The sequence below is a fragment of the Agelaius phoeniceus genome, chromosome 7 (assembly GCF_051311805.1).
Source record: "Agelaius phoeniceus isolate bAgePho1 chromosome 7, bAgePho1.hap1, whole genome shotgun sequence".
Classification (NCBI taxonomy): domain Eukaryota; kingdom Metazoa; phylum Chordata; class Aves; order Passeriformes; family Icteridae; genus Agelaius; species Agelaius phoeniceus.
The window spans coordinates 31,727,779-31,748,706 of NC_135271.1; the positions used below are offsets into that span (position 1 = coordinate 31,727,779).

Consider the following 20,928-nt stretch of genomic DNA (forward strand, 5'->3'; position numbering starts at 1 on the left):
GCCACCTCCAAACACTTTTTGAGTGTCCAGACCTCATGTCAAGGACTGTGGCTTTCACTAGACAGCAGGTGAGACACTGCTATACACATTCCACTGTGAATCTTTGATTCCTTTGGAGAGGAGTCTTCTAGACCTTGGGAGGTCTGGGGCTAATGATGCTAAATACCTTCACTGCCAAGGATTAATTCCTTCTTTTGAAGGCCTCAGTCAATCAAAGGAGAGAGGCTGCAAGAAAAAGCAAGCCATAATGAACATGAGGGATAATATCTGTGATATCCAATATCTGTGTTTTATTATTGTGTTTTATTATTCATAAATATAAAATATTTCTGCCTGGTGCCAAAGCAGTCAGGCAGATGGAATATACATCTGCTTTCAGATCTGCCCAAATATCTGCAATGTTGTTGTGTCAGACATGTTGGCTTGTACTCTGGGACAAATATGCTGGGGAAGTGAGGGTAAAATCCCCACAGCTATGAAGTGAAAGGAAAAATTTAGCTAAGTCTGCCCTCAAAGTTTTCAGAAATAAGTCCCAAAAAGTCAATGAAGAACTAGATGATACTGTGTATGTACCTTTTGAAAATGTTTTCAGTAGTTTCTTTTACTGATGCTTTGGTTCTTCCTGTGGAATTGTCTCAGAATATGGATCCTTTCCAGTGAAACTCAACTGAAAGGTGTGCTCTTACTCCTATTGAGCATGGAGTCCCATGGCTCCAGATGAAAGACAGTCCACACTAAAACTGTTGAGACTTATATGATCTGAAAATGGACACCTCAGCAACAAATCTTTTTAATACTGCTGATATTGTCCATGCTGCATGCTGCCATGATCAGTGTTATTTTTTTAATAAAGAGCACAGATTAAAAACATAAGTAACCATGTTAGGATAGCTGTGGAATGGGATGGTTTGATTTTACAGGACAGATTTTACTGTTGTTTTGTTGCTATGCTGTTTATTACATTGCTATTTTCTTGTTATCATTATTTACAGTGGGGGGTGAGGGGTTAATGATAACCAGGGATAGGCCACAAAAAGGAGTAATGAGTGCAGACACCAAGCATACTGAACTCGTTGGTTAACAGGAGTAAAACCCATTATGTTTTAATCCAGGCTCACCTTAGGAAAAATAAAGAATCTGACCTTTGCAGGGGGTGAGGGAGAGCTCTGTGTTCTGGCTTTGGTTGCAGGATGGGTTTCTGCACTTGGCAATCAAGTACATATGTCACACACAGCAAAACTGACATTTCTATTAATTTTTTTTCTTCAAAGACCTTCTCCATTCTTGATGAAGAAAACCAAAAAAACCAGATCAATGGTGTCTGTGTGCTCTTTGTCTTAGTCGGAGTTCTCTCATTTTTCACACAGTTTCTCCAGGTAACAGTCCAATTTAGCAATACATATTTTTGGTTTTGCTCCCTTTCTTGGTGTGTGTCTCTCTCTGCACAGTCTGTTTTTATTCTCATGTACCCCAGGGATACACCTTTGCCAAGTCTGGTGAGCTGCTTACAAGACGATTAAGGAAAATTGGTTTCCAGGCCATGCTCGGGCAAGACATTGGTTGGTTTGATGACCGGAAGAACAGCCCTGGGGCTTTGACTACCAGGCTTGCAACAGATGCCTCACAGGTCCAAGGGGTAAGACCTGGCACCTTATGAATTGTTTTACTGTAGACACTGACTGAAGGCTTATTTTGGCATGTGGTTCACAGAAATTAGCTTCCATGCAACCAGCCAGATCAGTGTAGGTCAGTTCTTAGTAAGCCAATTCAGCTATTTCTATTAATAGACTGCCACTTTGGAACCAATACTAGTATATGGTATACCCTAAAAGTACAAAAAAAGAACACAAAAATCAATAAAAAACCAACCAACAATGGAATGAGAAGGAACACCCAGTGCAGAAGTTTGATTTTCTTTTTTTTCTGGAGATGAATTAGCTTTTTGTCACAATGTTAAAGGGTTTATTTTAAAAACATGTCAAAATAGTACGTTATTGACAGTCGTTAATAACCATGTTTTCCAGTTTTCAGCATGGTATTGTGCATGTTGTGACAATTTTGATTTAAACTAACAACCCACTTGAAAAACCAATCTGCAGTAGTGGCTGTTGCTCCAGTTGGGAATCCTGCAGCCAGTTTCAGTGTCTGGGAAAGTGACACCCCAGCTGCATGCATTGTGTTCCTTAGTGGCTGAGGGTTAAATCATGCTGAGCTATATATGTTCCCTATCTGAACTGATCCTTAGGTAGAAGTGAGTCAGATGCCATTTTGCTGGGCTGCAGTGCAGGCAATTTTCTAGAAACAAGGAAGGAGACATAGAGATTTCTTTTGTTGCAAAAATTGTCATGTTTCAGCTTGACTGAAGATTTTAAGTTAGTTTTAAAAAACTTTTAATGGGGGGTTTTAGAGAAGAGGTTTCCAAAAGCCCTGGTCAGCAGCAATTTCTACAGAATCAGGGAAACCTGCTGGAAACCTCACAGGGTGTCTTAATAGAAATAAATAAACTGGTAAAACTCTGACTAAACATTTAATGTCCTAAGGGACATCTTTGTTTGAAGCACAACAGTGAGGCACAGCCATCCAACCCACAGCTTGCAGGGGGTGAGGGAGACCAGAGCTACCTGTGCAGCAGTGCCCTGCACCTTTCACTGCCTAACACACTCCTTGCTGCAGGTCAGAGGAGGAGGAGATGATGAGCATTTTGTGCTGCCAAGTTTGTACTCTGCAAATGAGTTTGACTGAAAAATCATCAAGGATATCAAACGTACATTTTTATTCTAATACATAGCAATATAGTTTTCTTTATAGCAGTAAACAGCACTCTAATATTTAGAGTGCTGTTTACTGCTATGAAAGAAAACTAATTTTGAGTAAATAAGTCTATTAGAAAGAATAGCATTGTTGAAGTACATAAGGAGCAGAAAATTCAATAAAGATGATGTCAAAGCTGTATTTAACTTTTTTCCTTAATAAAGGGATAGGCAGAAATACAACTTGGTTTCATCCCTTTTCAGTGAAGTCGCTTACTGATTTTAGCACTGCTGAGGCTTTGTTGTTAATAGCTAAGCTATAAAATGGTCCTGCTGATTATTTAAATCTACATAGATAAATGTAGAAGCTAAACAATGTATTCAGATGAGTTATTCTCCAGGGAACCAAGGCAACAGATTTCAATAATTACATTATCTTTCTCACAAACAGTAGAAACAATCTTCTGAATTCTCAATGGAAAATTTGGTGGATCAAAGGAATATTGGACATTTGCAGTCCTGCTCTTCATCCAAATAACTGGAACCAGTATATCCAGACTGGCTGAACTCCAGTGCAGTCTAGCTGTTAGTGTCTTATGTTATTTTAATTTACAGTTTTCTAAGTTTTATCGGAAGATTTGTTTAAATTGTTTTTGAAGTACATATCAATGATGTCTGTTTCTTTTCTTCAAAGGCAACTGGATCGCAGATAGGAATGATTGTCAACTCCTTTACTAACATTGGGGTGGCCATGGTCATTGCCTTCTACTTCAGCTGGAAACTGAGTTTGGTAATAATGTGCTTCCTGCCATTTTTGGCTTTATCTGGAGCTGTGCAGGCTAAAATGCTGACAGGATTTGCCTCGCAGGACAAGAAAGCACTGGAAGCTACTGGACGGGTAATGCTGTTTAAAGACTAATTTATATTCACAGTCACACGTAGATGAAAAATCAGTCCTTAGGGACCATCAGTAATTCAAATGTCATGAAACTGGTAATGGTTTGTGAATAAGTTGCAATATTTCAGCTTGTTAAACCATTGAAACAGCATTGGGAACTCCCTAACTGCAAAAGCACTTGCTGCATGGACTGTGACTGACCTTGCAAAAGTTCTTGGACTGAAGTGGCAGACACAGATCTCTCAGCAGTCTGGTTCACCTTTGTTGGGTTTTATGTAAACTCCCATTTGCTGATGGCCAGTGATTAAGCTGCCCTCAGAAAGCAGTGATAGCTGTTCACCTAGAAGTGCTCGCACCTGAGAATCTGGCACTGAACCACAAATCAGTCTGTGGATTTTAAAAAGGACAGTTGTGCCTTTGGTTGGTCATAGCAGCTTAAGAATTAAGCTCTTAGCCCTTTCCATCTTAAGAATTAGGACCTGACCAATTGCCCACAACCAGAATAATTAATTATTTACAAAAGTCTTAAATAAAAATACTTCTTGACAAGGAGAGAAACTTCACTAATCAGTCCAGGCAACAGCTCTTACATAGAACAACCCAGAGGCTATGATGAAGTCATATTTTAAGCAATGCTTCAGCAGTTTTGGTGACGATTGATTGTTTCTGGTGTTATTTTCTAATTTATTTGCCAGCACTGCATCCAAATGCAAAAAACACTGAATTCTTCCAAAGCAATTGCTCATGAGCCATGCTAAACATGGAAAACGTCTGCACAATCCAATTCTCAATACCTATTATCTGCTCCTTCACATTGAGTGATAATGCAAGACTTTGACTCTCAATTTTGGCCAGAAAAAAAACAAACCCTGAAACTGGATTTCTGATTGTCTACATTCAGATCTTTTCCTACATGCTGAAAACATTCATAAGCTATAATACCACATTTGCCTCCCAAAGGAATGTGTTACATTATGAATCTACTATCAAAGTCCGAGCAAACGACAGCATTTTAATACAATTTCTTAGTAAAATTACTTGAGATTAAAAGGGTGAAATTAGGACCAAACAAGCTATCAATTTACTTCTGTAGGTGAAATTGTGGTACTCTTTTGTTGGGATATAAACCCAAATTCTGACTGGCAATAAATTATAATATGAAGCCTACAACTAATACAAGTCCCACACAAGTTTCTGTGGTGATTATCTCATAATTTCCTGTGTTGCATTTTCATATGTGCATAGGCAAGCATTTGCTTACTCTTTGCCTATGTACAAGATAAAAATCTTGGAAATTTTGTCACTGAAGATTCATATGTTCTATCTCATCAGCCTTTTGAGCATCAGCAGGAGGGAGGGTGAGCAGGTGAGGAAACTTAGTAAATTCAAGTGGATTCAATTTATGAAATGGAAGTTGGGGATGCTATTCCTTTTAACTCTTTCTTTGACTTTTGCTAAAAGTAACAGAAAACAATTGAAATAAACATATTTAATTAATAAATCCATGCAACCAAAGAAGTTCCTAAAACAATTTTTTCTTTTGTGGGTGTCACGTTTATTCACATTATGTAAAATAAGTCACAAGCGAGAGCACGTGCCTGATTCCCTAAAAGGGCTTACAGTAACAGCTCCAGTGGAGCAGGCAGAGCATTGCTCTCGAGGAAATCAATAGGAAATTGCTTGTAGGAAAAGTTCTCTTTAGGCTGTATGATGTTTGGGCCAGTCTGTATGATGTCTTAATGAATTTACATATTGCATCAGTGTCCTGAGTTCATGAAAGAATCATGCACTTGTGAGACCAGACTCTACATTTCCAAGTAAAAATTAGGAGCTTTTACCCATTTTTTTTTCCCTCTTCCAGATTGCCAGTGAAGCTCTCTCTAACATCAGAACAGTAGCTGGGATAGGAAAAGAGAAGATGTTTATTGAGAATTTTGAGAAGCACCTGGATATGCCCTACAAAGCTGCAATCAAAAAAGCACACGTGTATGGAGTCTGCTTTGGCTTTGCCCAGAGCATTGTGTTCATTGCCAACTCTGTCTCTTACCGCTACGGGGGATTTCTCGTTGACGCTGAAGGGCTCCATTACAGCTTTGTGTTCAGGTGAGAGCCTGCTCAGAGCCACAAAGAGGTCTCTGGACTCGGTGTGGTGTTCAGTTTCCTGATGGCTTCCCAAGAATGACCATTTCCCCCTTCTCCACAGGGTGATCTCTGCAATTGTCACCAGTGGAACTGCGTTGGGAAGAGCTTCTTCCTACACCCCAAACTATGCCAAAGCCAAAACATCTGCTGCACGCTTTTTTCAACTGGTTGATCGGCATCCTAAAATAAGTGTTTACAGTGAAAAAGGGGAGAAATGGGTAAGAATGGAGATGTGTAATTTGTGATGTCAGTCAGCTCACTACAGGCATGGATTTTGCACTAGTGATTTAGGAGTCAATGAGGATCAATGCTTTACAAGAAGGTTATGCTGATTGCAAAAGTTTTGTTTGTCTTTGCTGGTTTTGAAGCAAGCTCTGTACTAGACATAAAGAGTAGTATAAAGTCAGCCAGTAGAAATTTGTCAGTGTAAACCTACTGTAAATTGGAATGGAACTGATTTTTATGACTCACAGAACAGCAAGCTCTTATTTCCTGCTTTACAGTTCATGGCAAATCTTACTATTGCTGATTATGATGGAGGTTTTTCCATTTACATCAAACTGGTGGCAGGTGTTCATAAAGAGGCAAAGAATTGTTGAGTCAGACAAAATGAAAATGCTCAGTTTCTGGTGAATTGGAAAGTCAGACCCAGAAAATTGAAATGATTTATTTTATACACAGTGTCTATATTAAAATGAAAAACGTGCCCATTGGCAAGGCAATGCCATTTCCAATTTATGCCTCTGACCAGTGCTATGCAGGGAAGAATAAGTGGAGAAACAGTGTTATCACTAATTGCTTCACCCCTAGGACAGCTACTCCAGTATGGTTTTTTTCCTTTTCCTGAGATAATTTCATAAGTACAAATGTCAAATTTTAAGCAAAAGATGCAAGAATGGATCTGAGGAAGAGTTGTCTTGTACTTTACAATTCAGGGTAGAGCTCAAGCTCACTCTAACATCTTTCTCATTTTTCTTTTCACCAGGATGATTTCAAGGGAAGCATTGAATTTCTTAACTGTAAATTCACATACCCTTCTCGGCCTGATATTCAGGTCCTGAAAGGACTCTCTATATCTGTTAAACCTGGACAGACTTTGGCATTTGTTGGAAGTAGTGGCTGTGGTAAGAGCACCAGTGTGCAACTTCTGGAGCGTTTCTATGACCCTGAGAAAGGAAGTGTGGTAAGCAAAGAAAATGTGGTTTTTGTCCTCTGGTTTTCAGCAGTGCTCCAAGGGCCTTCTGCCTGTGTCCTACTGTGCAGCCTAGCAGTGGTTGCTCATAATGTGCAGTTTGAGGCTTCCTCTCCTTCTCAAAAGGACACATGTGGACTGTTTCGACAGTTCCCAAGTATTACCTCAGACATATTCAGATAAGATAAGAGAACAACCTGCCTCAGGTGCAGTCTTATGCATTAGGTAGGCTGTAGGCATTTGTCTTGGTAGCTTCTGTATGAAACATACAAATGTGTGTTGTGAATTGTGAGAGCACAAGCAAAATCAAGTCTGAATGGAGCCACAAAGAGCCTGGAACTTGCTTAGATTGAACTTCCAGTTATTCAATTACTGATACCTTAGAAAGCTTTTTTATGTTTTCCTAATGTAAATATTTACCTATCTAGATTTATTTATCTTTCTCTGGAAAAAATCTGTGTGGTGATCACTATGTCAGGAGGACAATAAAGCATGTGCCTAAGTTTAAGCAATTAAATAGTTCACTAGGACTTCTGTTGAGCAAATGGTCTAGTGTATTTTGTGGTATGGATCAAAGCCATTTCACAAAATACACATCATGCACAAAGGAATCAGAGACAAGCAATTCAACCACTTTCAATCAGCTGTGTTTGTGTTTTAATCATATGGTTAAATCACTTATTTTGCTATAAACTATTTGGGTGTTGCAAGCTGCTGTTTTGTAATGATGTTTCAAGTTTTATTCCATTTCCTCATAGTTAATAGATGGACATGACTCTAAGAACGTAAATGTGCAGTTTCTTAGATCAAAAATCGGAATAGTGTCACAGGAGCCTGTGCTATTTGACTGCAGCATTGCTGATAATATCAAATACGGCAGTAACACAAAAGAAGCAACGATGGAAAAAGTCATAGAAGCAGCCCAGAAGGCTCAACTGCATGATTTTGTCATGTCTCTGCCTAACGTAAGTACCTGCGAGGCCTTGGCTGCTCAGTGTTCATTGCAGGAGTTGCTCTGAAACCAGATGAAGTTGCTACATGCATGCACTTTTTATGTCCTTTTACAGCTGTGACAGTAGGAGCAAGAGGGTGCTGTGACCATTTGTTGTGTTCCTTAAGACTTGGGTGTGAGTTATTACTGAATTCTTAGACAGCAGGCACATACATAAATCCTGTTCCCAGCTGTGGGAGATTTGCCTTGTGAGTAGGACGTGACACTTGGACAAAAAATATTTGAAGCTGGTTGCTTATGTACACTTGAGCAGTTTAAATGCACTGAAATAATATAAATATAAAAAGAACATATAGGGAATGGATACAGTTTAGGGACCCAAACAAAGCACTTTTCTAGAAAGCCTTTAAATCACTTTCAGCCTCTTCTCCCAAATCTAGGGCAGGGAGAATTCTTTTTGCCTCAGAAAAATCAGCTAACATTTTGCTATCACATTTTCCTTCCAGGCTCATCATTGTGCTGCCTGGGCCTCAGGGCCACGTGCAGACAAAGAACAGCTTGGAAACCTCACCCCAAACATGTTTGCTGCTGTACATTATTTCTGCATTCCCAGGTTCTGCAAGTGGTCCGCAGTGGTCGACTTTCTTGCCTCTCTCCTGCTCTTGCTTTAGCTGTCTACTGGTGTGTTAAATTACACCTGAATAAAATAATCTCTTTGTGTATTTTTCAGAAATATGAAACTAATGTTGGGGCTCAGGGATCCCAGCTGTCTCGTGGGCAAAAGCAACGCATTGCCATAGCAAGGGCCATCATACGAGACCCTAAAATTTTATTACTGGATGAAGCTACATCTGCCTTAGACACAGAAAGTGAAAAGGTAAATGCGCAGTGATGATATCGATAAGGAAAAGTTAATGGCCTACAACATACATAGCTGGTCCATACCACCTTTTCTGTTCTATAGATATGCCAGCATACTCTGCTGCATGACTGCACATTATTCCAAATTGTGAATTCAGCACTTTCACCTTTAATGATCTTTCTGAGGAGTGCCTGCACTTCAGGTACAGCTGTAAGAAAAAGCAGCCAGCCCCAGGTGCTCTTAAACTTCTGAAAAGAGAGGCAGCACTTCTTCAGAAATGTCTGAATTGCCTGGATTTCAAAGCATTCAGTTGACATTTAGCATGGCAGCAGAGCAAAGACCTTCCTTTATTTCTACCTCTATGTTTAGCTGTCTCTTGTTTGTAATACTGGTAAACAGAAGTCATGACCTAGCTAAGCACATCAATATCGGAACCTCTGATTTAGTCCCACTGTTCCTTTTACAAGTGTTGCACAATATGGTTAATTAATCTGAAACAACTGGGTTCCTCCAGCTCTGAGCCCTGTTGTATTTGCACATTTTTATTCAGACACTTTGTCTGTTGCCTTTAGACTGTGCAAGCAGCGCTGGATAAAGCCAGAGAAGGGCGCACCTGCATCATCATCGCCCACCGCTTGTCCACCATCCAGAATGCTGACATCATTGCTGTGATGTCCCAAGGACTCATCATTGAAAGGGGCACTCATGATGAACTGATGGCCATGGAAGGAGCCTACTGGAAACTTGTTACTACTGGAGCCCCAATTAGCTGAATTACTGTGATTCTCAATTTGAAAGATTTCTGTAAGCAAATACTTTGTGGTAGGTATGTGTATGTTGGTGCTCCATTGTGCTACAGAGGGAGTGCTCTACAATACAGTGAGATCTGTGGAACCCTTAATGTATGTAGCTGTCTGCATCAGGCACACTTGGCCAGCACATGCAAGGCACTAAGCACAGGCTGATGCATTTAGGAAGTATCTTAGCCCACTGATAAGGGAAAAAAACCCTGAAACTGGGAAAGATCTTTCCTGGTGATTTGGGGAGTTGCCACTACCTGCAGTCAGACTGCACAGTCCTTTGATGCCTCACCTAGCAATCAAGGAAGACTCTGGTGTTCAGGAAACTGTCCTTTCTCTAGGTAAGCTGAATGAGTGAAAACAACCCTTCACATGATGCTGTACATCTGAAGGGACCCAATCTGTGCTAACGTTTGGTCTGCAGACGATTTCAGGCCTTTCCTGTGCATGCAGAAGCCCCACTCTTTCACCCACTGTGCCACACACATCAGCTGTGCTGTTGGGGGAGGCTGGGCTTCCCTTGTGTGCACCTGCAGCACTGACACAGCTGTGCCCCTTCAACAAACCACTCAGTACTTACAAAGAGGGCAGCTCCACAAAAGTAAGGAAAGCAACCAAGGTAAGGAACAGAAGCTGGTGAGGATCATTTCCTAGTCCACCACTCTCCAGCTAATACTCATCATTCTAATCAGCTGTCAAAAAGATTTTTGAATAGGAATAAATGCCTTGGTTAAATTAATGTAAAATTCTATGGTTAATAATCAGTTATTTAAGCCACTTCTACTGAAATGGTGATGGATATGTTCTTTTTTCAGAAGGTAATGCAATCATGAGTGCAGGTGGGAAAAATAGGCATTATTAGTTCTTTGTATTAAATACAGTTGATAACAGAGCAACAATATATTCATAAATTACAATGGTCAGGAAGGAGCTTCTTTTGGTAGAAACCTGTATCTGTCACAGTTTATTGTAGCATCTACTACAAGTTTCACTGAAATATGTTATTGGTTATTGTCTGCAGCAGAACAGGACTGTTTCCTTTAGTGACTAGGATCTTGGAGAAAAGCAGATAGAAAGAAAGTTTCAATATTTAAATATTAATTTTAAACAACAGAGTATTAACTGGAGGTCATTCTCCATGTCCTAAAATCTGCATCTGGGCTGGGTAGGGGGTGGGCAGGCAAGTTTCTACTCACTTTATAAGAAGTCACACCACTTCTTATAAAACACTGCAACAGTAGCAGTACTGTAAATAGAGCTGTAAGGGTAAAAATGTTATTAGGATACATCCCTTAATTCCAGGTAGCAAAACACAATTTCAACTTTTATACAACTCCATTAACAGAATCACTTCCACATAGCCTACTGAAATCACACAACCAGCACTGAAATGGCAATTTCTCTACGGAAGTCTGTATTTTAAACCTTAACTGAAAAGTAAAAGAAAAAGCTGCATTATTTGCTTTAATCTTTTTAACCTTTTTACATTTCAGAGCAATAAGTAGTTTGATGGCTCAGGAAACTATTGACAGAGTGACTATCAATAACCTGCAGACATATGTATATGGTATTTAATTAATATTATTATTTAAGGACACAGAAAAATAATAACTCTTCATTAAAAATTACGATGACTATGTAAACTTGTTTAATAATTCTTTTTCCTAAAGGGCAATACCTTTGTGACCCAAATTAAATCAATAAATTGTATTTTTTTACTGGCTCTTGTGCTCTAGCATTTCTTCTCTTACCCTTCAGCTAAGCACTGAGTATCTGGCAGCAGCCATCAAGTACCATGTCTGTGACAAGGGTTTGCTGTTCAGGACAGAGCTGCAGACAAGGCCAACTCCTGCCTGCACAGGAGCCTGCTGTCTCCCTGCAGGAGCACAGGGCCAGGGCCCAAGCTGGGTGATTGTGTTGCTGCTCTTCAGTATAACGTTATCCTCTTTCCAGGCAACTGGGAAACAGAGAGCTAAATTTTGGGAAGGGTGCTACTCCAACAGATTCTTTGTCAGTGTTGGGAAACAGAGACTCTCACGTGATTAGAAGCCTCGAAATGTGATCCCTACCCATAACTCCCAGCTTCAAATTGCCACCAAATGCAAATGCTATTGTAAGAACCTTGGACAGCTGTGCATGAAGAATCTCCTACTGATGGCTAGGAGGAGCCAGGAACAGAACAACAACTCAATCAACCTGCTACTGCTCTGCCATGGCTCTGTAGGTCCTCTCACATGGTAGGGAATAACAAAGCACACAGCAACTTGAACACAGCTGAAATTTTTGTCCCAGCTGTCTTTGTTCTTCATTGTTTGTGTCTAGTCCCATGAACTTAGTGATTTTGGTTAAGGAGTCGCAATTATAGAAAAGAGTGGTTTCAGGTCAGCTGCTGTGGGAAGAAGTTCAGAGAACCATTAGAGAAGCTATCAGGAGATACATGAGGCAGAATATTCCTCAGACTTAAAAGCAGATGATTAATTTTCTTAAGTCATGGTAGTCTTACTAGGCTCTTAATTAAGGATGCCTGTTTCAGATTTGCTTCTATAATTTGTATCTTGTTAATTCCCAAAGGCCAACACCAAACTATTTACCTTGTTTACCCAATTAAATAAGATTCTTTCAATTACCTCCTACCTAATTGGAAGTCTAGAAGCATTATAATGTTTACATCCTCTAAGTCTTACTGCTTTCAGATCATATATATGCAGCCCTCATTACTCATACCAGGCATACTAAGGCTATATATATATATAGACAGAGAGAGAGTTTTATGGGATGGTATCAGCAAAGTACTACTTAAAGATTGTGCACTGAAAGGGAATATACAACAATAGATGCCAAATAATGAATAAAATGGAAAGTACCCCTTTAGAAAATCCATTTTATATAGCAAACATATATTCAACATATTAGTTACTTGTGTGCTTAGTTAAACAAAGAATAGAAACTTGAAATGACAGTCTGCAACCATATTTTCATGATTTACACAACTGCTAACAGTGATTCAGGCTTGTGACTGTTGATCTGAGAGAATTAGCAGGGAATTAACTTTGCAATACAGGAGCATGACAACATTCTTGAGGTCATATACTGAGATAGTTTCATTATTGACACCTTTTTTCATTTGTTGCTCTGTGTAGATGTACAGAAACCAAACATTTTTTACACCATATTTAAGCATTTTCCCTATCAAAGTTGTGATCTGTATAATTCATGACTCATGTGACCCCTTCCAAAAAGTAAAAATGACAAAAACCACACAGTAATGCAAAAATATATTCTACAGAGTCCAATGGAAATAAACTTTTTTTTTCTCATCTGACTTAATCAGAAGCTGATTTGCTCAGGAAGCTCAATAAATTAAATCTAAAGCCTTGTTTATAACTATGCTGGCCTTTTTCACAGTGCCTGGGTACAGTAGGTGGTTTGATACTGTCACACCATTATGTAGCAGTATAACACACAGTATCTATTTATACAAAAATGAAACATTGAGTATCACTATGTACAGCTGATGCCTGAAGCATTATCTAGCTAGAGATGGACAGAACTAGAAGACCACCATATAGCTAAATAAAGATGGTTGGTTATACTTTAAAACTTCATTATGACCCAGAGTATTGAGCCATTTCTAACCATACTGCAGTGCGCTTGCAATATTTCTAGGAATAAAATCAGCAACTAATATGTCTCAGCTGCTTGAGTGTACTGATTTTGGATGTACTGGTTACTTACCAGGAGCACATCACAGATGCAGTGGCATCCTCTTGGTTTAAATGAATTAGCAAAACTGCCTTTTCAGGGGGTTCTCAAACAGTTCACATCCATCCCCACAGTGCTAACCATTTTGAAACTTTACCTAATTAAGTTTTTTTTCGGTTGTCCTCATTAACGAGTGGACACAGTACGGAACCAAGGCAACTACAGTGAGAGGCATAGCTGCGCTCTTGCAAAAAGAGAGAATGTAGAACAAATACTCAGTATGAGTAGGTATCTTAACAAAATTGTACAGCTGCAGGGTAGCTAAAGAAGCAGCTATACACAATATGCGGAAACTTATCTTGCAGCTATTTTTACCTTTGCAGCTCGTGATGAACATTTCAGAATTGATTCCAAGACCTAAACCAAAGAGTGCACCTAAATTCCTCACCAGTCCAGCAAATGGAGTTGTGTCAATGTTTATCCAGTCTGGGTTGGCACACCACTTCTTAGCCTTTGGAACAGACCATAGCAAGTCAATATCAAGAAGCTTGAGGGACAGATAAAAGCCAAGGGCAAAGAGGAAAAGAAACAAGTTTGTCTTGATGTACATTCTCAAGCTTGCTGTCTGAATAGCAGGGGTATGCTCAAACGCTTCTGCCACAAGAATGCCTGTGGATTAGAAACTCAGTGTTACAAGGAACAACACACTTGTACTTTGAAAAGCATTTTTTACAGTGTCCCTATAGAATTTGACTTTTAAAGACAGAAGAATATATCTATGTAATAAATACCTACATGTGTGTCTATATATATTTATATATATATTTATACACACACATATACATACACAATTTACCCCTTTTGCAGTACATTACAAAACCTTTCCTCCCACTCAAAACTGCCACTTTGGAAAAAAAAACCCAAAAAACCCAAAACCAAGCACTACATGGTTTTGATATGAGGCATACCTTAAGGCCTGACTGCATCTCCCAGATGACAACCTATCAAATATTAGATGTAAACTGGAACATTCCTTTTCCAAAAGAGTCCCTCACTCAAAGACTGGCTCCAGCAATGCAGAATTCAACACCAGTTCCCACACAGGCTTTGAGTGTTGAAGGAAAAGACACAGAACACACTTATCTTCTCTTGTACTCATTTTATCCTGGTTGTGAAGAGGGAAAGCTGTTAGCCAGGGCTGCCCAGGCTGCACTGCTTTCATGAAAGAGAACATGAGCAGGAAGCCCCTGCTCAAAGCACTGGTCACCCTCCTTAAAGTCATATAGATACCAGAGATACTGTTATAGTTTGCACTCCCTGAGTACCAATTTATAATATGCTTAAGTAACTCTGAAAAATGTATTTTAGCATCTTAAATCACCCAGGGGAGTTTGTCCTGCTATTTACAATTTTCTTCCATTTTGCCCCAGGTCTCTGTGTTTGTCCACATTGCACTCATGTAATTTGGACCTGGACGCCATTTGAAGTGACCCGAATATCTTCCTCCTGAGAGGAAAGGTCAGAGCCATGGAGGAGCAATTTCCTCTCTGATGTCTTCCACAGTTAAAGATCAGATGCAGGCAGTCCAAAGCAGTCACAGCCAGTCTGGGGCAGTGTGGACAAAATACAGTCAGCATCAACTGGCATGTGGACAAGGGCTCACTCCCTCACTGTGAATTACACAGGCACCAGGCACATTCTACCTTACAAATTTTACCTTCGGACTAAAATCAAATCGCTGATTTTCCAGAGAGTGGAGAGCATCACCAGGGCTGCAAGACAAGTCCAACTACTAAAAATCTCTTGTCTTCTCTCATATTTAAAAAAAAAAAATTGCATATAGGTTAAAAAGGAAAGAAAAAATAGCAGCATTACCAGCAAATACTCCAAGAACAACTTGATGAGGGAAATGTGTTGCTATAAATACTCTTGAGATGCACACACTGATCTGGATAATCCAAAAAATACTCCAGAGGAATGACCATGTTAGTCTAAGAGGGAAAAGGAAGATGCTTAAAAATTAAAACAAGATATTTCATCTACTTATTTACCCCAAGACCCATCATGTAAGGCTCATGCTTTTACCAGCACACGTTTACTGAGTAGTTTAGAATCAGATGATTAAAAACTTGAAGTCAGTACTAAAATATTATCAAAAGCAGTTACAGGAATAGATCTCAGAAGTTTCAGGTCAAAGACACCTCTGTGGTTTAAGTGATGAAAGTCATCAATGGCAGATTAAATTAGGACTAATACTTTAAATAGATCTCTCATCATGAAGTCATAACTATATGCAAAACTCAATTATTTCATGACAAAATTCACACAGCGTGAAAACAACCTTGCAGCCTTAGAAAGAACAGCCACCAAAGCAATTGCAGGACTTTCCCACAGAGCTGAGCAACACATTACAGTGAATTTTGTCAGCATTATGTGAAGATTCAGGACTGATTCATAGATATTGTATGCAATGTCTGTATTTGTATGCAATGTCTGTAAATAAATACCAGACTATACAAACAGATAAATCCTCTTAATATACTTCTTCTTCAGCTGAAGTAGAGCATAATAAAGAGTTGTTGTTTTTTTTCACAAAATAGACCAAACTGTGAATATTTGTTTAAATTAAGTCCACTAAAAACATAGCATATATTTAAAGAAATATCTGAATATAATGAATTGGAATCATGGAAAGACACTGACCTGTGAAGAGTAACAGCTGATTTATCTTTCCATCTAACTGTGTAGCTAAGTGCTGCTGTGACCATTACGTACCAAACACAGGATGATCCCATGGCATGTCCAGATGGGCTTCCTAGTAAAAACAAAAAGGAAATATTCAACTCAAGAATGAAGACTGTGACATCTGTCATACAGAAAATGTCTACTGGTAGTTACTCAGGCACCTAATAATTTAGAAGGAAAATGGCTAACAAAGGCTGAAACTGCTTCTCAAAAGTTAATTTTTTCCATAAGAATTTTTCAGAAGGTTCATCTATAGGGAATCCATTATACTTGTCTGAAATAAAAAAGGTAATAGCTTACTCATTTTATATTGGTGTGAGTTGGAATCTTGATAGGAAATTTTCCCATTACTTGGGATTAAAAAATTTTAAAAAGCACCTAGGGCTGTCTTAGAGCTGTAGCATGGAAGTAGAAATTATGTATGAGGATCACATAAAAGAAAGTTTTGAGTGAGCCTCCCCATAATTAACAGGAGCAACAGGAATTTGGCTCATTCTAAACTAAAGGACCAGTAAAACTTTAGATAGCACTTCCAAGCTGCTTTTTATCTGCTTCTGCAATTACCATGGTGTTAACAATTGTGAGCTGTGTCTCATTAGCAATATTACAATGCAGGTAATTAACATTTTGAGTAGTTTTGTAATAATTTTAGAAATGCATCTGAAACACAGAAAAAAATGTGTCTTTATGATTTACTTTGATTAATTTTATAAATTTTAAGGTGCTGTAAAATATCAACCAGATTAAAAGCAGATTGTCAATGAAACTGGCACATGATATGACGCTCTAATTGCTGTACCTACAGGTACAGCACACAGTAGTCCACCTACAGCAGTCTATAATAGGGAACACTCTCTCATATAGAGAACAACAGTGATTTCTTTTTAGTCCAGGTATGTGTGTAATTTGTTTTAATTTAAAAAGTAAAAATCTCAATTTTACTAGAAGCAATATGAAACCACAGAGAAGTTCCTGCAACTGTGAAAATCACAATAAAACAAGGTACGATGACATGATGCAAGGGAAGTGATTCCTAAAATTACTCTGCAATTTCCTTTCTCATGTTCACCAGATTTACATTCAACAAATCAAAATAGGGAAAGAAAAAATTAGATCATTGGAATCTGTAAACCTGGGACCTTAACATCTTGGCTTTCTGTGGAGACAGAGAAGGGACAGGGTTATTTCACTATCAGAAGAAATAATTTGGGCTCAAGAATGTGTTATGAGCCAGCACTATCTAGTAGTGTGTAGAGTAAAAGAATATTTCAGTGAAGTAGCAAAGCAGAAACGTCTAGGCAGGACGAGCACAATGATTTTTAACTCCCTGCATTCATTTTTGCTATTCTGCTTGGCACTACATTTAGAGTCACTCTACCAGTTCTTTTGTTAATTTCCTATCAGATGTGCACTCCTAAACCTCACAATGGAACAAATGTCACTGATGAGGAAACAATAATGTTGTATGTCAGCAATGGAAAAGTGTCTCTTTGTTGTCATCTAGGAAAATGCCATCTAGGAATAATATTTCTTAGCTTATCTGCAAATTACCTACTCAAAACAGCATAAATTCTGCCCTAAGGTTTAGATTCTTAAAGTTTTACAAACATTAGAAAACAAATGGCTGCTGGGTTTTGGTTCAGTTAATTCCAGAAATGCAAACCAAATTCGGGTCCTAAACTGTTTGCCATGTAGTCATATGAACAGTTCCCTCAGCTTTCCCTTTTGCTGAGACATGGAGTTTGGGGTTCAGGCTATCCTAGCAGTATTTGGAGCTGCTTTTCTCATGTCTGTGGCTGCCTCTCTAATCTTTGAACATAAATTGCTATTTTAAAAGTATGTAAGCTTATACAATGATTGTGTGCGTGTAACACCGGCACTGACTGTGCCTCCTCTTGCTAATGAGAAACAGGTCAGTGACAGTCTTAATGGTCCCGTGCAAGTCTGGAGGTGGGAAAAAATGTGGTCATTGTAAGTGCAAGGAAGGAATCAGTATGACAGTTGTACCCACTGGACAGAAATAGGAATGACCTTTCAGAAAGACAGTAACAAGAGGAAACGCCTTCTGGTTCAATGAATCAAAATGAAACACACTGACTGACTGTCTCCTGAGCCAGGGCTCGGATCTACACAGCACTGATTGGGCTCAGTTCTCAAGGCTTTTGAGAAGATCTGAAGGCTTCAATACTTTGTGTTAGGTATCAAATGAAGTAACTTGAAAGAGACTGCAGACATAAAGACCAGGCATTATTAAACCCTGCCTCATACAAGGGTTTAAGCTTCTTGCTCACAATTACAATGGGATGTAATGCAGAGTACTGTTAACAAAATACAGCTGTGCAAACTGTTTCAAAGCTCCCAGTGGCATCGACAAGATGCAAAGCATATAATTTCCACAGTTGGTATTTTCTTGCACAACAAATTAAACTAAATTCAGTTAGCTCAATGCAAGTTCATCTTATTGCACCTATTAGGGTTGCACAAGTTCATTTAGCTTGATCAGTATTGCATTTGATTTCCACAGAGAAAATAATGAGACATAAAAAGTGAAAATATATTGAAAAGGTACAATTCAAAAATAATTTTTCCCCTTATATTTGTACACATACTCCCACACACACATTCAGTGGCAGTGTCTGGTTCTGGTTCTTTTCCCCTTGTGATACATTATGTAATCAATTGCTGAGACTATTGTTATTTGCACTGAATCATCTACTTAGTTTATGGGGTTTGAATATTTGTTGCAACAGCAAACAAGCCCTCAAACTCAACAGCCCTGGGACCTGACTTGGAACCCAATAAACAATGTATTTCACAAGTTTTGTGAAAATTTATTTCCAATACCCCAGTTCATTCTAGTAGTAGTTATTTTTAAAGCAAGTCCCCCTCCCTTGCATCTTTTAAAGGAAAAGAAGGAAATACTCTTGTCATACAGCAAATACCTACCTATTGTGTTTCTTCCTTTTCCTCTACTTGTTTTGTGTGCTATTTTATGCATGAGCTCTGAGATTTCTGAATCATATAAGACCTTCCTAAGTGCCATTCTCTCCCCCTTGAAGCCACTATCCCTATCAAATATACCAAGAAAATCTGCAACATTTCTTACCTGGTCCAGTTTCACATGTTATAGGAAACTGTTCAAGGCATGGGCTTGACTGATTAGGATAAATCATTGTTTCTTGCACCCACCAGTAAGGGCGATGGCCGAATAAAATCCTGATCCCAAAAAAAAAAAAAAAAAAAAGGAAGAAATTAAATTAAAATATTTTTACATAAGAAGGCCTCAGCAAAGCATGATAAAGAATCTTACAAATAATATGAAGAGCTCTATTTGCAAAGCTAATTATTCTATAATAGTTCTACAGGTTCTTCTCATCTTATTACAAGGTTGTTTCAAACATATCTTCAATATCTTCATTGTGAATTTCTATTTTATAATTACCAGGGAAAAATCTACTAGTACATTATTCACAGAAAATTTTCTAAACTTGAGGTACATATAATAACTATTATTAAAAATACCAAATTTTTCTTACCATTTAAATATGAGGTTGAACCAGTCACCAATGACAGCCACCCATATCATTTTAGTACCAACCACTTGGTTGAGCTGAAACCAAAGAGGAAAATAAATTGAAAATATATTCCGAGGATCACCAACATGTGACATAAAATTAAGGAAATCCTGGTAAGCCCTGTAGTCCCTCTGTAAATGCTGAATGATAAGCACTCCATTGCTGTGGAGGAGATCCATCTTAATGGATTAAACTATACTTGAAATATAGTAAAGTTCCTTTAATCTTAAGTTTCTAGTGACAGAGAATGAGAATCACGTAGGGGAGCTATTAAAAAGTGAGAGAAGGTGATTGACGTTGCCTTTATATTATATTGGTGTGGTGTACCCAGCCATTCCTGAAACACGTGGCTCCAAATCTCTGGGAAAGCATATGAGTCTGCTAGCACTGGAAAGCTTTTTTGTTTGCAAATTTTAATTGTAGGAAGCTAAGTGAAGTACATGTTAGTACATGCTGAGCAGCAGCAAATTGTGGGGAAAGTTTTGTGGAAACAAAATGTGTGACTCGTGCAATCCTTTGTAGGAGCAGCTGGAACATGTTTGCCTAAACTTTTTCACAGTTCATTTCTCAGCAGGATGGACATCTTACTAATGTGTGTGCTTCATTAAGTGTTGCCTGTGCAGAGGACAGAAAGAATACACAAATTACTGATCTTCACAGAACTGTCACTGAAGCTGTACATTTCACTTTGAAACAGAACTTGGCTGTTACTAATACTTTGCACAACACATTTTTTCAGTCAGGGAAAATGCAACCAGCATCCCTATATCAACCATGCTGTCGAGCTCTAGATTTATTTTTAAAGCAACAATATCCTTAAAATACTGAAAAACAATTGTTTCCTTCCTACAAGAGGCCTGTTAATCCAGGCCCAATGCAGATGATGCTCAGAGTGTGAGTCATCTTTCGGTACCACCATTCTTGGGCATTGCTTACACGGCACCAGTCCTGCGCCCTCTGCAGCCCCCCCTTCTGCTGCCCAGCCGGACAGAAATGAGACCTGCTGTACGAACCACAGCAAGGCTGGGAACACATCATCAGGAGTATTTCCCTGAACTATTCCCAAGTGAAGCACAGCAGTTCTCCAGAACCAACAGCCAAGAGCAAACAGAGTCTGCCAAACTGCAGGAGTTTAAAAGATTTCAGCAGACAATATATTAGCATATCAGATTTATCAATATTAGTACTAATAACTGTAGCATAAAATATTACGTTCATTTGAGGTGGCTTCATGAAAAAACTTTTTCTACAAGAGATTAAATGGATAATAAAAGCCTGATGATACCAACTTCTGATATAATCAGAGGAAA

General features: G+C 38.7%; 2 protein-coding genes across 3 annotated transcripts in view; one reads left to right on the forward strand and one right to left on the reverse strand.

The window, feature by feature from the left end:
- LOC129122389 (bile salt export pump) overlaps window positions 1–11,319 on the forward strand; it is a 29,717-nt gene extending 18,398 nt beyond the window's left edge. For both annotated transcript variants that reach the window (XM_054636187.2, XM_054636189.2), the window contains exons 14-22: window positions 1,272–1,376; window positions 1,475–1,636; window positions 3,445–3,648; window positions 5,510–5,751; window positions 5,852–6,008; window positions 6,776–6,973; window positions 7,741–7,947; window positions 8,665–8,811; window positions 9,369–11,319. In XM_054636187.2, the coding sequence (XP_054492162.2) occupies window positions 1,272–1,376; window positions 1,475–1,636; window positions 3,445–3,648; window positions 5,510–5,751; window positions 5,852–6,008; window positions 6,776–6,973; window positions 7,741–7,947; window positions 8,665–8,811; window positions 9,369–9,569 (1,623 nt within the window). In that variant the 3' untranslated portion in view covers window positions 9,570–11,319. The remainder of the gene's footprint in view (window positions 1–1,271; window positions 1,377–1,474; window positions 1,637–3,444; window positions 3,649–5,509; window positions 5,752–5,851; window positions 6,009–6,775; window positions 6,974–7,740; window positions 7,948–8,664; window positions 8,812–9,368) is intronic.
- Window positions 11,320–11,911: 592 nt separating this feature from the next.
- G6PC2 (glucose-6-phosphatase catalytic subunit 2) lies at window positions 11,912–19,797 on the reverse strand. Its single transcript, XM_054636662.2, has 5 exons — window positions 19,580–19,797; window positions 19,150–19,259; window positions 16,002–16,113; window positions 15,174–15,289; window positions 11,912–13,967 (listed from the first exon to the last, which is right to left on the reverse strand). Exons 1-5 carry the CDS (start codon window positions 19,795–19,797, stop codon window positions 13,456–13,458), a joined length of 1,068 nt encoding a protein of 355 aa, XP_054492637.1. The 3' UTR covers window positions 11,912–13,455.
- Window positions 19,798–20,928: the final 1,131 nt, after the last annotated feature.

Excerpts from the sequence above, each read along its gene's own strand:
- G6PC2 (XM_054636662.2), bottom strand. The coding sequence starts at position 19,797 with ATGGATCTCCTCCACAGCAATGGAGTGCTTATCATTCAGCATTTACAG. Across the intron at positions 19,260-19,579 it reads TTCAACCTCATATTTAAATG|GATTTTATTCGGCCATCGCC; the intron begins GTAAGAAAAATT and ends TTTTGGGATCAG. Across the intron at positions 15,290-16,001 it reads TCAGCTGTTACTCTTCACAG|ACTAACATGGTCATTCCTCT; the intron begins GTCAGTGTCTTT and ends TTTCCCTCTTAG.